The sequence below is a fragment of the Aotus nancymaae genome, unplaced genomic scaffold (assembly GCF_030222135.1).
Source record: "Aotus nancymaae isolate 86718 unplaced genomic scaffold, 86718_ANA_hifiasm-v0.15.2.pri h1tg000008l, whole genome shotgun sequence".
NCBI lineage: Eukaryota > Metazoa > Chordata > Mammalia > Primates > Aotidae > Aotus > Aotus nancymaae.
Window position 1 is genome coordinate 53016068 of NW_026988419.1, and position 16708 is coordinate 53032775.

Here is a 16708-nt window from a genome sequence, read left to right on the forward strand (position 1 = left end):
ATCTGATCTGCCTCCGGAGCCGCTGCGTTGGCTAAAGCCGCGGCTCTGAGATTCGTGGCGCTGGCCTGGCTCCCCGTTTCAGCTCCCCTTGCTGGCTTATAGGGGACTCAGACTCTCTCACTTTATACAGTGAGCCGTTGCCTCAGGGTGCCGGCCCAGCGGCTGCGCCGTTCAAGCCAGCGGCGCCAGCGGCGCTGGCGACCCGTGTGGCTTCTCTGCGTGTGAATCTCCTGGTCTGTGGGCAGTAAAAATCAGTCTGGAAATACGGCGTCCACTCACCCTCTGTGCTTTCTCTCGGAGCTGCATTCCCGAGTTCCTCCTAAGCGGCCATCTTGGATCTTGATTATTTCAAATTTAAGTAGAATACTTTTGCAACCCAAATGTGAACTTTTGCCCTTTGAGTCTTGTCACTCTGACAGTGCTTGCTGTCATTAAAAAGTTACGTATTCCATATTTCTTAGGATACTAGTATGTCCAACTGACAGCTTGTACTGACACATTCATCACAGTCAAGTAAAAGAAAATGTGGTTGAATTTTTATTTTTTGTGACATGCTTTAAAATATATTGAAGGATTGTCTTGTTTTAGGTGTTCTAAAGGAGTGTATAGAACTAAAATATGCCAACAAAAATTTTCCATGCTTACTCAAAATCACTTGAAGAGGGGAGAGGTTGATACCTATTACTAGGCTTAGATAACACAACAGCAGCATTCCCCAGATCATTAAAAAAAAAATAGTTATAGGAAATCTTTGAAATGTGGTATAAAGCTAACAAAGATTTTGTACAAATATTTAAACATTGGTTTATATGGCTAGAAAAGTTTACATTTCTATTAATTTTTTTTTTTTTGAGACAGAGTTTGGCTCTGTTGCCCAGGCTGGAGTGCAGTAGTGCAATCTCGGCTCACTGCAGCCTCCACCTCCTGGATTCAAGTGATTCTTCTGCCTCAACCTCCTAGTAGCTGAAATACAGGTGCACACCACCATGCCTAGATAATTTTTGTATTTTTTGGTAGAGATGGGGTTTTGCTATGTTGCTCAGGCTGGTCTCAAACTCCTGAGCTCAGGTAACTTGCCTGCCTCAGCCTTCCAAAGTACTGGGATTACAGGTGTTAGCCACCATTCCTGACCCATTTCTATTAAATTTGACAGGGAGAAAAAGTATGTAAACACACCACGGATAGGGAAAAAAACACATAGTGACCATCTGCACTATTGCGTCCCTCACCCTTTCAAACCACAATATGTGCTTTTACAATTTGACTCATGTCCCTTGCCTTACTCAAAAGCCTCAAGATTTATCTTACTAAGGGCTTTGTCTTCAAATCTCCCTCTTCTCTACTCACTCTTGAAACCCCTTTAGAATATGCAGATATTATTTATATGGTATGTATGTATGTATTGTATGTCTGTATAATGTGTAGCAACATTTTTTTCTAATAAATTGCTTGTTTAGGGCATCTAGAAAAAGTCACTCATTCACAACCATTTACTGCATGTCTACAAGTCCCTGGCATTGTGCTAAGGAGACAGTTTATTGTGATGAGTTAGAAGTTGCTCAGTAGAAATTGCTTCCTCTTATATAATTAACTGTCACATAACAAAGGATTGTGCTCATAGTGAACAGTCAATTCACTTCAAAAAATCTGCCTAAACATATGAGATTGAGGCTTTGATAGACCTTTACGAGGTAAAGGAATATAAAATTTCAGGAGCCTATGAAAAGAGGCATCTGTAGATCCACCATGCTGTGTCCTCTTACGTGTCCCTTTCTTTATTCTAGTCCCAATGTCACATGGCTCTGGGGCCTCATCTTCAGTGCTAGAGTTTCAAGGATTATGTGTACTTGGAGGGGACATCAGATTTTCTGGCAAGACAGGTCTTTAGTCTCGGCGCTGTCCCAGGTCAGCATTTTTCAAGAGTAAAGTCAACTTGGAAAAAGTGTCTATGTTGGTCCCTCTTCTGAAAAATTTTTATCTTATTCTACACTAATATTCTTAACAAATCTCCATATAATTAAAAAGGAAGAAGAGGAAACAGGAAAATTTTAAAAGGAAAATTCTTAGCTTCTCTCAGTGACCAAAACTTTATGTCTCTGTGGTAAAATAGGCAAGCCTAATAAATACAAAAAAGTAGCAAAATATTATTGTACAAAACATTCCCTCCAGCCCAGAAAAGGCATTTCTAAATTAGTTAGTTGCTCTATAAACTTTAATCAATGATGGTGATCCCTGAGAAGCTTTCATCAACAGCTTGGGAACCCATTCAACAACACAGATCTGTTTTTTCTTCCACCTTCTAGATCTTTGTGTTCAGAATTAAGTCTCACATCCCTTGGGGGTTGGAGAGACGTACTTTGGAATATTCTGGTTCCTTTACTTTTATAGATGCTTTTGAGGGTGCTAAAGATGAATTGGAGTGCTGTTTAGCAATCTGTGAAGTTTCGACATCTTTGCAGAGCTCAGTAGGAATCTTGAAAAAACAGTTTTTACAGATTTGCTTTCAATTCAGGTTTTCTTACCTTCCTTTCTATGTTCTGATACCTGAAATTTTTGAAAGACACAAATCACATAAATGATACCTTTTTCCATGGAATTCTAGTATCAGAAGGATTTAGCATATTTCAAAGACATTTTACATTAATTCTTTTAATGTACCCACATATGAAATACGTTACATGTGTCATTGTTGTGCCCTTTTTGCAAATTAGAAGATCGAAGAATAGAATCCAGTCTTCTCATTTATTCTGGTAGAGAGCCTTACCACTGAAAAGAAAAAACATAAAATCCAAATATCAGAAAAGCAAAAGCTGGTCTCTACCATACTATATCCTGAACTTAAATATGTGCACTTCTCTCAGGTTATTCATGTGTGAAATATTTTTTTTAGTACCCAATAAATCCTGTGGCTTCTAAAGTCAAGTTGAAAATTCTCCTTTGCGGTGTATTTGATTCAGGAGATAGATTCGTCTTGTCAGCCTATACTTGTTTTATCTTATTGTAAATACAGTTTTTAGAGCCAACCAAAGAGCTGAGTGGCATTAGAGAAAATATACCTGATTTTTTTTCACAGGCTGATGATTTACAAATAATTAGCGGTACACAGAAAGAAATTCTCTAACAATTAAGAACACACGTCTGGGCCCACTTAATTTCTGTGTTCCCCAGGTAGACCCAAACTGAGGAACCCATAAATATCTACATTTCCCAAAATGAGCTGAAGCTGTTAGATGCTAAAATGATTACGAATGACTGCTATCACATGGTACATTTTTGAAGCACTTACCTTTCTAAAGAAGTGGTAGCATTTATTTATTTAGTCAGTCACTCATTCGTCAACTATTTCCTACCTCCTCCAAAAAGCCGTTTGGAGAGTTCTTTCAGACCTCAGAAAAATAACTCTACTTTTCTGTTCTAAAGTAAACTTCTAACCGTCCTACCTGAACTTGCCTCTGCTTCATGCTGTCCTGGGAAGCAGAACCCAGAATAAAGGGGAGAACAAGATAAGGTGATTCACTTGATTGTATAAGGAAAAAAACAACAGAGTAGGAGTTAGAAGACCCATGTCTAGACTCATAGTCTTTGATCTCAAGAAAGTCACTTTGTGCCTCTTTTCCTCATTTTCATGATGTAATACCTTCCTATTTTTACATTATAGAAATTTGAGTTTATTATGTTTATGAGGAATTGAGGGTATATGACTGAATATTTAGAAAAATTTTGGAGTTTAATGAGAGGCTGTGAAAAAAATCATAAGTATATAACATATCACCATACTATTTCTAATAACTTAAAATACCTATAAATATCAAATGAGATGATGTTTATGAAAGGATACTTAAAACAGCAAAGCTCTATTCTTACATATTGATATTTTAATTACTATTTCTATCCCTTTGATCTCTTCTTCCTAATTACTTCAAATAAACCAAGTTTTATGTTTGTCACTTGGGCTGGCTATGTGCATTAGAGCAATCCTAATTAATGTAGATGCTAAAGATATACATATGGCTAAGACCTTGAGTTTAAGAACTTAACACTCCAGTTTAAAATAGTTATTCCTGGCACTTAGCTGGTGCTCACTTTATGTTATCTGAATGAGATAATGCTAGAGCATACTTAAAGATCACAGTAACTTGACTGCCTGGAAACCATACAGAGGTGCTGCAGCTGAATTTGGAGCAGAGATCAGAAGAGAATATATTAAGCGGAAGTTGGGAATAAGCAAAACCAGTTTGAGTGGATTCTATTTTTCCCTGTTTACTTTCAGTGATATTTAGGCTTTAAAGGCTACATGCCACTTTAAACCTGAGAGCTGTGTACCTATGATACATTGTCATAGAGTACTAAGACATAATGTTTTTTGCTATATTTTTAAAATACTGTTGACATCCAAATATAGAACCTTAATTCCCACATTATTCATTAATCAAATTGCAACTAGGTTAGAATGGCCATTTAAAACACATTTTAAACTAAGTCATAATAATCAATATATCAAATTATCCTTCGTGCATTGATAATGGATATTTATTCCAAAAAATCCCTTGAACTTTGACTGTTATACATCTCCCTTTACCTTACACACTCGTCCCCCCTCCCACACACCTGTTTTCCTGCATTTAAATTGCCAATCTCATGAAAAGGACCCCCTTAACCTGTGCTCTGAGCATGGCATCTAACTGTAAGTTCATTGCCTACTCAAAAAAGATTAGTAGTTTTATATTCTATCCAAAAGTATTTTTGTAGACTTTAAGGGTATGTACATAGGCATAAAAAATATTTTTTTCTCAGAATGCAAATATCCACCTAAATAAAAAAATTTTAAATTACACAGGCTAAGACATTCATAGCTCTACAGCTGTTAGAACAGCAGAGAAATCTACCAGTCTTTAGACTTCTGAGGTGGTGAGGGGAGTAAAACGGATACATCTTACATCAGTTCCCTCAGAAAAGAACTATCTAGGAAGACAGCCTGTAGCATAGAGCTCATCACTCCTGTGCAATCAGACCCTCCATTGTCTTCAGAGATTGCTGCTGCCTTACAGGCCTGGCCCCTATAATGGATGAGTAGCTTCTGAAGAAGCATTGTGACACCCAGATGTAGAGTTCTTTGAAACTACGCATCTGGGGAACCTTCATTTTGTTGCAGTGCAAGGGTAATGTCAGAATTTCCTGGAGTCGGTCATCACAGGAAATTGTCAGCAATTCATAGACTCCCTATTACGTTTGCTTCAGCCTCTAGGGTAATCACAAAAGATTATAGTCTCCATTTCAGCTCTCATATCACTGAAATATCCTCTGCTGAGAGCATGATTGATTTCCAGGGGCCAGCTTTTAACCTCAGCTTTGGGAGGGCCAGTGGCACTGTAGTGGTTTGATAACTGTCAACAACTAATATTGTGATATTGTTCTCTCGTGATTATACAAAATGTTTTTAATAAAGTGGCATATCAACTTTTCATGTTGTCAGGTATAGGTATTTGTCTGCTTTTAGTTAGTATTACAGGTTGCAGGGAGGCAGAAGGGTGAATAAAAATTTCAGATGAGTTTCATGAAGACTTTGAAGGGTCAAGCATCCTGATAGACTGAATTTCAGGAAAGAAAGCAGAATAATTCAGAAACATTTCTGAAAATCTTTATAAGGATTGCATAGATTGTAAATACAAATGATTTTTGCCTCCTAACAGCCTTTTTCTGAATGTTACTGAGAGACTTGACATCTTTCATGACAACTTGCTATGTGGTTCATGTAGGTTTTTCTTCATTGTTTGATTAGGAATTCTTGGTGCCATATCCATGGCCAACATATAAGCAAACTGGATGTGTTTTTAACTGGATGTGATTTCATTCGCTGTATTTGTTTTTCTCTTACATATGTGTTACTCTATTCAGAACATATAGAGGCAGAGAGGGCTGGGCGTATATTTGAAATAAATTTGGTAAATGTGATAGTTTTGCCTGGCCGTAACTATGTTTCCTTACAAATTCAAAAGAAAAGACAGTTCAATTTAAACTACTTTTGTTTGAACCAGAGTCTCCTTGCAATCACATGAGAATAATGGTAAATCAAATGGACAAATGTTGAATGTCAAGCTGTACCATTAACAGAGCCTTATTCAATAAAGCAATTATCACTGCAGAAAGCAGAGTGAAGCATTCTATTAAAGTTCTTTATTTTACTTTACAACTATTGTATATTTTGTATACTATAAATTGCAGAGACAAATTTGAACCAAAAATGTTTTCCACTAAGAAGAGCTAGTATGTGTACACATACCTATTTACAGAGAAGGGCAATAGCAAGATGAACATATGATATAAAATATTTTTGCTGTCAACTTTCCACAAAACCACTCAGGGACCACTTTCCTAGTTAAAGCCCTAAAATGTTAATGGCGACAAGGCAAGCCTGTGAGGAAGAGGACCAGTAGAATCAACTCTGATATAGCTGCGACATCCTTGGGTGGGAACCAGGGAAGGGGAAACAGATAAAATATAGGATACCCAGTTAAAGAGAATATATATATATATATATATATATATATATATATATATATATATATTTTTTGAGGTGGAGTCTCACTCTGTCATCCAGGCTGGAGTGCAGTGGCATGATCTTGGCTCACTGTGCTTGAACCTCCTAGGTTCAAGCAATTCTCCTGCCTCAGCCTCCCAAGTAGCTGCGATTACAGATACCCGCCAACACTCCCAGCTGATTTTTGTATTTTTAGTACAGATGGGGTTTCGCCATGTTGGCCAAGCTGATCTCAAACTCCTGACCTCAGGTGATCCACCCACCTCAGTCTCCCAAAGTGCTGGGATTACAGGTGTGAGCCACCATGCCCAGCCTAAAGAGGAATTTTAGATAAACTGCAAACAAATAATTTTTAATGTCAGTATGTGCCACGCAATGTTTGGCACATACTTTTAAAAATTATTTGTTGTTTACCCCTAAAATTCCACTTTAACTAGAGAGCTTATATTTTTATTTGCTAAAGCTGGTAACCATAGAAGGAGATCTGGATTCAGGTGTTACCTGAGGAGGCCCAAACAAGTCACTAAAATTCTCCAAATCTTTCTTCATTTTCAAGCAAGAAACACTAAACTCAGGCTGGTAGTTCTGGGGCCTGACCTTTCTGCTTCAGTATTCAGCGTTTCATTCTATTGAGTTTCCAGTTAAGATTTTTATTTGGGTGGGTGAGGAGGTTCTGGGGCTCATACAATAACAATTTTTTTTTAAAGTTTGAAAGTGTAGATTATCCCTAACATTTTACCACTGTGTAATGGGCATGTGGCATGGGAAATTAAGAGCCCAAAATACTTAGAACATTGCACATTTGTTACTTTGTCTAGAGCTTTGCTAGTCCTCAATTGTCATGTTTCTTCTTAGTGAAAGGGCAAGAAATGTGTTGTCCCCCATTTGGGGGGAAAATGCTGCATTTCCACTTAGCTTTGCAAAATGAAGAAATATGTTCAAACAAATATATTCAAAGTTTCAGGTTTCTCTTTTGCACTTCTTCCTGTCTGGTAGAGTTTTCTTTTCATCTTATACGTTTTTAATTTGTATCATGGACCTCAGCATCAGAATGTATCTGATTAGTCACTGAACAGCCTTTCAAACTTAGCTTTGACAGAATGGTTTTGAAAGGATGTCAGTTAATGCATGTGGCTGTTCAGGAGATGTATTGATTTTTATATCAAGAAAGTTTATTACTTCTCTAGTCTCTTAGAAAGTCTCTTACAAAAATTGTAACATATTTTTGAGCCCGCTTACCAGAAAGCAAGCAATTGTATCCTTACTTGGATTTGGAGATTTAGCACCACTGTTTTTTTAAACTGCATCTGTAAGTATCAGCAAGTATTCTTCAGTTACTTGTATACCTTTTTTTCTCTCCTAAAAATGAATCTTATTTTATGAAAAGATATCTTCAGATTTATTTTTGGTGCTGAATTTTATGTTATGGAAATTTAATCTTGAGGACAATTTGGGGGATTGTTTTCAAGTCACTATTTAAAAAGAAAACAAAAGTCCAAAAACTGATCACTGTCTTTTAGCTCACATATTTGGCATGTCCTTCCAAACTTCAGGATGGATCTCTCTTCAAATGTGCTGTGGAATAATCATTTCTCATGACCTATCCTCAAATGAATCTCTATTTTATTTCATAGTTTACACATCTACTGAAAAATTATTCTTTAATCTGTCTCCAGAAATGATATATGTCTCATTTTATTTTACCCTGAGGAGGTACAATACTACATAAGGAAACACCCAACCATTTTATTTAGATTCTCTTGGTGAATCTACTTCCTGTTCCTATCACTCAGAATAGTATACTACAAACAGTTTTGTTGGTATTTATCTTTGGGTGATAGAGTTTATTGTCAGCTATGTAAGTCTTAAGCTATTCATTGTTGCTGTTTAAATATGAATATATCTCATTGAGAAGTATAAAGTATAAGTACTTTGAGGACAGTAACTTCTCCACATACAAAACATACTGATAATACTTATTTTATTTCTTCTTCTGGGATACTAAAATTCACAAGAGGTAAATTCTTATTAATTCCCTAAAAGATTCCAGGTAGTTTTTCATTTTGCTTAAAACATCTGTAATTTTTCTCATATTTTTTCAAAAGGCCATCTACTAATATCATATGAACTGTTAGGCATGATTTTTGGAAGATGTTACAGATCTTTAAAATATTCTGTATACTTTGACCAAAAATTATTTTAGTTATAGGAACATCAAATCTTGAAAATAAAATGAAAACCCTATCAGGAACTTTCTTTGCATCCTGATGGAAAAATACCTGTATTCCCTAATGATTTCCAGTCACATCTAAGTATTTGCTTATTCAAGAATGGAAATAAACAAAGAAAAGCACAGTCTCCTTAGAAGACATAATTCAGCTCATTATCTTAATGCTTTTTCCCTACATTGAAAACAGCAGTTGTAATTGGGGTTGAGGATGCTTCGAGCTTCTTTAATAAATCACATTAACCAACCAGACCTTTCAGTATTCATTTAAAAACCTGAATATGAATACCTATGCAGGAGAATTTCAGTTATTTAGTTTACTCATTTAAAACTCAAATAGGAACATCAACACCAAAAATATTGCTGGGTATTGTGTGTTAGTGACTATGAGGTAAAAGTAAACATTTAATTAAGTCCCATACCCATTTCAGAAATAAATTGAAAGTCTTATTTGTTATACTGAACTTTTTGAAAAGCTCTTTCATGTGGTTTCTTAAATTACCCAGCAGCATAACTACAGCTTTGCTGCATCACTCTTGACCCCAGGCAGCATGGAAAATCACCAGGCATGTGGAGCTAGCCAGGAAAATGGAATATTTTACATTTGGACTGACCATATTTGTTACATACAAGGATCTACTGTGAGAGTTAGACATTCAGCTTGAGTCAGGTACCCAGCTCAAACCTTATGGCATCTCCTATTAACAAAATAACTATGGTCTGAGAAATAACTTGAGAATTATTTTTTCTACACAGAGTTTAAAATTATTGTCAAAAGCATTACTAGGTTTCCACTAAAGAGAGCGGAATGGTGAAATCACCCATTCATTTGCTTTTAACTTTATTACTTTTACCATTTGGTAACTCTTTAAGGTTCAAAAAGCGTAAAAGATGAAAAACATTATATTGTTGTAATATCCTCAGAAACAACTGTTAGAGCTTAGACAACGTATGTATTTTTTTTTTAAGACAAAAGGTAACTCATGATCATTTTGCTATTCACTCACCAAGTTCCAGACCAACCATACTGTATAGAAACCTATTAGAAATGTCTCCAGAGCAGAGGAGTCTAGTACTTAGCATTCATCCTTAGAGAACTTTCAAATTGTAGATTCCCTTTATTCTTGGGATTATGATAATGGTGGTGGCTCTGAGATCAGTTGTTGTCTTGCTAGTTGGTAGTTGAAAGAAATCCTCTGCAGATATCTCAGAGACGGTGTTGGAAGCTGAGGAGCATGCCTTTTGGTCCACAGGTTTTACCAATTATATGAGTTTATATTCTGTATCAACTTCTCTGAATCATAGAAGAGATTTTTTTTTTCTTTTTTGCATATTTGGTATAGCTTTACATGTAAAAGTATCTGAATTACGGCGGGTATCAAGGCAACAAAAATGTGTTTTGAGGAATTCTTCATGGTAAAATGTTTCTTTTCTTCTATTTTATTTTTTTCATGCTACTGACAACCCTCTGAAAATACCTTATTTATCACTTTAGAGATTTGGGTCTGGGACTCCCCAACTAAAATGTTGGATTTTTGAAAGCCTATTCTCCACTGTATGTCCAACTCCTAAAACTATGTATGATAGGTACTTAATAAACTTTTATCATATAAATAAAATTTTAAGAAAGATATGGCAAATATATAAACAAATTGGAAATCATACATTTATAAAAGTGTAATATGTTGAAAAGGAACAAAAATTCCTAAGGACAGAACTGAATATTTAAAGTTGATATGAAACCCTTACCTCTGAAAAAGTTGTACCTTTTACTACCAGAGTCATCTAGAAAAAGGATATTATTTTGTGACAGAAACCCCAAAATAGAATGAAGATGAAATTTCTCCAGAATAAGTGACCAGAAAATACAGTTTAGAGTTAAGTCTTCTTTTCTTTCTTCCTTTTTTTTTTTTTTTTTTTGAGATGGAGTCTCCCTTTATTGCCCAGGCTGGAGTGCAATGGCACAATCTTGGCTCACTGCAACCTCTGCCTCACGGGATCAAGCAATTCTCCTGCCTCAGCCTCTCAAGTAGCTAAGATTACAAATGTCTGCCATCTCGCCCAGCTAATTATTGTATTTTTAGTAGACACAGGGTTTCACCATATTGGCCAGGCTGGTGGTCTTGAACTCCTGGCCTCGTGATCCACCCGCCTCGGCCTCCCAAAGTGCTGGGATTACAGGTATGAGCCACCACACCCGGCCAGTCTTCTTTTCAAAACAGATCTTCAAGATACATCACAGGATTTTTTTTTCTTGACTTTAGTCATCCTTTCTGTCAATGGAATATACAACTCTTGTTTGGTAATTCCCAGAGTTTCTCAAAGGAGCCCTGACAATATGGAATTGGAGTGAAATATATCAAGCTTTCTAAATTCATATTTTAGAAAACAGAGAGAAAAATGCAATGGTATTCCGTACTTTACTCTGATAGGCTACCTCATCTCTGGGCTGACTCCCTTGTGTTTTCTATAAGGAATATATACTGCCAATATATACTATAAGGAGGCTCTACAAAAGTGGGAAAAACTGAAATCCTGGGGTTTCACCTAATTTTGGCAATTATTAGATGTTACCAGTAGTCAACTAGCCTCAAAATACTTAAAAGCCTGCAACATTTTAATAAAATAGTAGTAGTAGCAGCAATAATAATAAAGCTTTGCTGGATCTGGGACTTAGATATAATGTAATCTGTTAGTTTCTGAAGTATGTGTTGTGTTGTTATTGCCTTTATAACAGCTCTGAATGAATGGTTAACTTTCTGCTTGGGTAATTGTATCCCAGTGAAAGAGGGGCCCAGTTAAGGTTGTTGCTTGCAAGCCACAACCACTATATGGTTTCAGCAAAGAACTGGGGATTCTTGAGGAAACCACCTTCCCGAACACTTGACCCTTGGTTTAATAAACAGTTTGTGGAGAGAGTGACATGCCATTCATCTTCCTTACAGCAGCACTGATCATATTCTGGTGGACCCTTGTCAGGGTGCTCTGGGTAGGAGAAGCAGTGTCAGCAAGGCAAGCTTCAGCTTTTACACACTCCAGATGCAAACATGCAGATCCCATTGTAGCGTGCACTCCCTGTGCAATGTTCCATGCCGTGTATTTTTAATGAAGCTTCTGAATTGAAATTCAAAATAGTACAAAGTTCTATGGTTCCAGTCTAGGCAGTATGGTGAAACCCCATCTCTACAAAAAATTGCCAAGCATGGTGGCACATACCTGGAATCCCAGCTACCCAGAAGGCTGAGGTGAAAGAATCACTTGACTGAACCTGAGAGGCAGAGGTTGCAGTGACCCAGATTGAGCCACTGCACTCCATCCTGAGTGACAGAGAGAGATGCTGTGTCAAAGAAAAAAGTTATATGGTTAAACTATTGTTGCCAAGAATATACAATCCTTTGTATTTCTTGATTTTTAAGATAAAAAATTGTCTTTGTTATAGCTGTGCCTGTCTTTTCTTTCTATTCAAGTTTTCAAGGATTTTTAAAAAGCAAAACATCAACATAAAGACATATGCTCAGTCTTGAAATATAAAAGACAAAACCCATTTTAAAGTAACTTTAGAGAAATATTGCTCTTCAGTGACACAGCTATCACCTAAACATGTTGTTTCATGAATGTCTGAAGTTCTATTGAGACCCTATTGTCACATCTTTTCCCCATAAGTCTGATATTGAAAAAGGAAGGGATAAAAAAATAGCTATTGTTTTTGTACTGCAGTAATTCCATAATATCACAGTTTAAAAGTTGATACTTAGCCAAACTTCCAGAAGGCCCAAAGTCATAAGGATTTAGTAGCTGAGGTCTGCTTAGCAGCAAATCGAGGGCAGGTGCTTTGCAGCAAATGGATGACAGGTGCAATGATGACTGCCACTTGCAAACACGTAATCTCTAAATATTCCCAGGACTTCTTTTTTTTTTTTTTTTCTGCATGCAAACCCAATGGTTATCATGAAGAAGGAGGACAGGACAGCCCAAATTTTTATTTATGGCTTTCCTGAAGTTGCACAAGAAGAAATGGGCCTACTCTAAGAATATCAGAAATGAGTCAGAAAGAGAAAACCTAGACTTCTTTCTCCAGGAGAATTTTCCTTAAGCACCTTAGGTTTGTGTAGACGGCTACCATCCAAGATGCAGAAGTTTCAGGAATGCTTGTCTGTTCTTCTCCAAACACATACACTTTAGCAGGGCAGTGCAATACACTTCAGGGCTCCTGCAGTGTTCCTGTAGCAGGGAACAATGTGGAGAGACTCCTACCTGTGTTTGAATGCTGACCTATGAACTTGAGGGTGATTCATTGTTGAACCTCTCAAAGCCTTGGATTGCTCATTAGTAAAAGGAGAATAATAATCATGTCTGCCTCATGTGATGATGGAGACTACAGGAGGTAGTTCCTTAGTATAATTCCGGGCAAATCTCAGTAAATCAAAGCTGCTATTATAATGATGTTTATTATTGTTATTACACAGCTAGAAAAAAGAAAAAGAAAATAGCCCTGGGAGAATAACACACGGATGTCATTGTCAAAGGGAAAAAAAATATCAAAGTAGGGGTGGCGGCAGGGAGGACAGACATTTTTGTGCCTCATGCCTCATTGTTTTGCTTAATGGCAACTTATTTTCCCAACCTCCAACTTCATAGAGTTTGTACTACCTTTTTCACTTTTTAACTTTTAAAATTATGCCCTTTTGTGTTTCACTCATTTCCCTATCCAGTCTGAGACAGCATCTAAAACATATTGGAACTGTAGAAATATTTGCTCAATGGCTGATTTGAAATTTTAAAAGTAAAAAACCTTGTTTCTATTTCTGTTTACTAGAACTACCACGGCCTGCTATACTTTATAAGTAATAAATGCTTAACAAATGCTTTTTAGAACATTGGTTAAAATAGATCATTAAGTGTAAGGTGAGATTTTCTCATCTTTACAAATAGTATGGGCTGGGCAAGTTGGCTCACATCTGTAATATCAGCACTCTGGGAGGCTAAGGCAGGAGGATTACATGAGACCAGAAGTTCAAGACCAGCCTGGGCAACATAGCAAGACCCTGTCTCTACCATAAATAAATAAAATTTTTTAAAAAATTAGCTGGACGGCCGGGTGCAGTGGCTCACGCCTGTAATCCCAGCACTTTGGGAGGCCGAGGTGGGCAGATCATGAGGTCAAGAGATCGAGACCATCCTGCCCAACATGGTGAAACCCCATCTCTACTAAAAGTACAAAAATTAGCCCAGCATGGTGGCGTGCGCCTGTAGTCCCAGCTACTCGGGAGGCTGAGACGGAAGAATCACTTGAACCCAGCAGGCGGAGGTTGCAGTGAGCCGAGATTGCGCCACTGCACTCCAGCCTGTCGACAGAGCAAGACTCCGTCTCAAAAAAAAAAAAAATTAGCTGGGCACGGTGGCACATGCCTGTACTACTAGCTACTCGGGAGGCTGAATTGGGAGGATCCTATGAGTTTAAGGCTTCAGTCATGCCACTGCCCTCCAGACAGAGACTCTGTCTCTGAGAATAAAATAAATAGTATGGATAAAAGAAAGTCCTGTACAATTCTTCAGTGGTCTTTTTGTTTTGTAATGAGGGTGATGCCCAAGTTCCCACCCCAGTGCTATCTGATGGCTTGTTAAATCCTTTTAAGACTCTTACAAGAATAGACTCAAATGTCATGACTCTTGAAAAAGTACTGGGATAGTTGAACAAGTTTATAATTCCATTTTCTCTGCCTAAAGTCCCAGATAGCAAAATTTTCTAGAGTCTAAATATAATCTAGTATTTGTCAAGTCACTTGAGCACACAGCCCCCATCTTAGATGCATCCTACCTTTAGTGAAGTGCTGCAGTGTGTTTATTTTCCCTGTGTCTAGGCGTCACTTGCAACTGCATATTTTTATATGACTTTTTACACTGTGCAGATGTAAATTACTTTTTGGTATACCAAGAGAAAGTAATGCTCTTAAAAAAAAAAAAAAAACTCTCATAGATTTGTAGTCCCTGCAATCTCAAATACACCAAAAAAAAAGTTTGTTCTTATTTTGATATTGAAAATATGATAGATGGTCTGATAAAGCCAACTTCATTAATGCATTTTATAAGTACTACAGTATAATTGTTAATTTGTCCCTACATAGCCTCCAATTACCTCCTCAATTCCTGGTAACAGCCGCAACCTCATCTTTCATTTTTATTACCTACCAGTTAATTGCACTAATAGGTCTTGCTTTTCATTTCTGCATGATTTTCACTGGAAAAAGTGGCAAGTGTTAACTTTTGCTGCTTTTTAGTTAGTAAATGTTTCAGACTTTTTACTCAGAGAAAAGCAAGGAGAATGGGCTTTTCAATTTTTCATGGAATTGTGCTTCCTAGTCTCAAAATTCCAGATGACTGCTTCTAACTTTTACTTTTTTAGAAAAGAAGAGGCTTATTTGGGACCAATAAATTTTGCCAGGTAAGGAATATTGCTGGCTAGATGTGTGTGGTAGGGTATTTTTTTTTTCTTTAAAAAAGCTTCTTTAGTATTATTTCCTAATGAATTATAAATTTCTCAATCCATAGACAGCTTTTTTTGCACAATTTGAACTAACATGAACTAATTTATTATGACTACTTAATAAGACATTTGTTAATTTAAAAGATATATTGCAAACATTTAAGAAATATTTTTGAAAGTACTTGTTCATTTTTAACAATGTCTATGAAATGACAACTGAATCTTTGACAATGAGAATTTGTTCTGTAATTGCAATACCTCCAATAATTTTTGAGTAGTCTACACATGAAATCATTATGATATAAAACAGTTTTGACTATACTAAACTGAGTTATTTGCACTGATCACATTTTAAGATTTATGATGATGGTTTTATTCATCCTGAATGTTTTATTCATCCTGAAACTTCGTGATTGAATAAAAGAATTATCATCGATTTAGTTACATGCATCTCATTATGACTACAGAGAACTGGCATTACACTAGCAGAGGAAAAAAATGTAAGTTACCATAAATTAATATCATAGCTATTTTATTTAGCTTTTAGAGCATTGTACTAATGCTAAGAACAAAAATTGAGAATTGTACCACTTTATACTTTTTATTTTAAAAGTATCTGAAAGCCTTCTTCATTACTGTCACATTTGGATCACATTGAAATGACTCAAGTATTTGTAGTTATTGCATCAGAGGGCAAATACTCAAAACATTAGTTTGGCAGTGTCTGTTTCAAAATCACATACATTGTCAAATGGGGCATTCTTTTTTATTCCATTTAAATTCTCTTTTCAACTAAATCACGTGCCCCAGAGTGACATTTAAATATGAAAATATAACTATAGAATTTTGTGATAAACAGCAAAAGAAAAGAGATTTAGACTAGAAGAAAAAGTGAATCTTTTCCAGAAACCTATAAGGAAATATAGAATTAAGAGAAAAATAAAGAAAATCTGTTCCAAGTGAGACAGATGGGGGTGCAATCTTGATACAATTAGTGATAAGTTATCCAAAGGATGAAAAGGCAGCAAGAGTTTATGACAAGTAGCAAAGAAGGGGTAGAAAGGCTGTGCTTATTTAGTTGATTTGATGAGAAAAATTAGGATTACATATAGAAACTGGAGGAGCCGATTCTGGGGAGAGTTTCACAAACTCCACGGAGAGTTTTAGAGAACAGAAAATCTTGCTTTGTGGCCTTTCTATTTGGAGTGCTCAACCACAACTCACCTTTCAGGATGGAGAGCTCTCAGCCTTGGATACACAAAGGCATATTTTTAGGCCAGTGTGGTGCAAATGTGAGATTTGAGCAGAATAAAACTATTAGGGGCTGGGCAAAGTGGTTCATGCCTGTAATCCCAGCACTTTGAGAGTCCGAGGCAGGCAGATCACCTGAGGTCAGGAGTTCGAGACCAGTCTGGCCAACCTGGTGAAACTCCATCTCTACTAAAAATACAAACAAACA

The 16708-nt window shown here is 36.6% G+C and overlaps 1 protein-coding gene across 5 annotated transcripts in view; it reads left to right on the forward strand.

Annotated features, from left to right (window-relative positions):
- ZNF385B (zinc finger protein 385B) overlaps nucleotides 1–16708 on the forward strand; it is a 401366-nt gene that overhangs the window by 307417 nt on the left and 77241 nt on the right. The window contains exon 5 of one of the 5 annotated variants that reach the window (XM_064373288.1): nucleotides 15169–15207. The exons of the other annotated variants lie outside the window; for them this stretch is intronic. Within the exon in view, the coding sequence (XP_064229358.1) occupies nucleotides 15169–15207 (39 nt within the window). The remainder of the gene's footprint in view (nucleotides 1–15168; nucleotides 15208–16708) is intronic. 5 annotated transcript variants of the gene reach the window in all.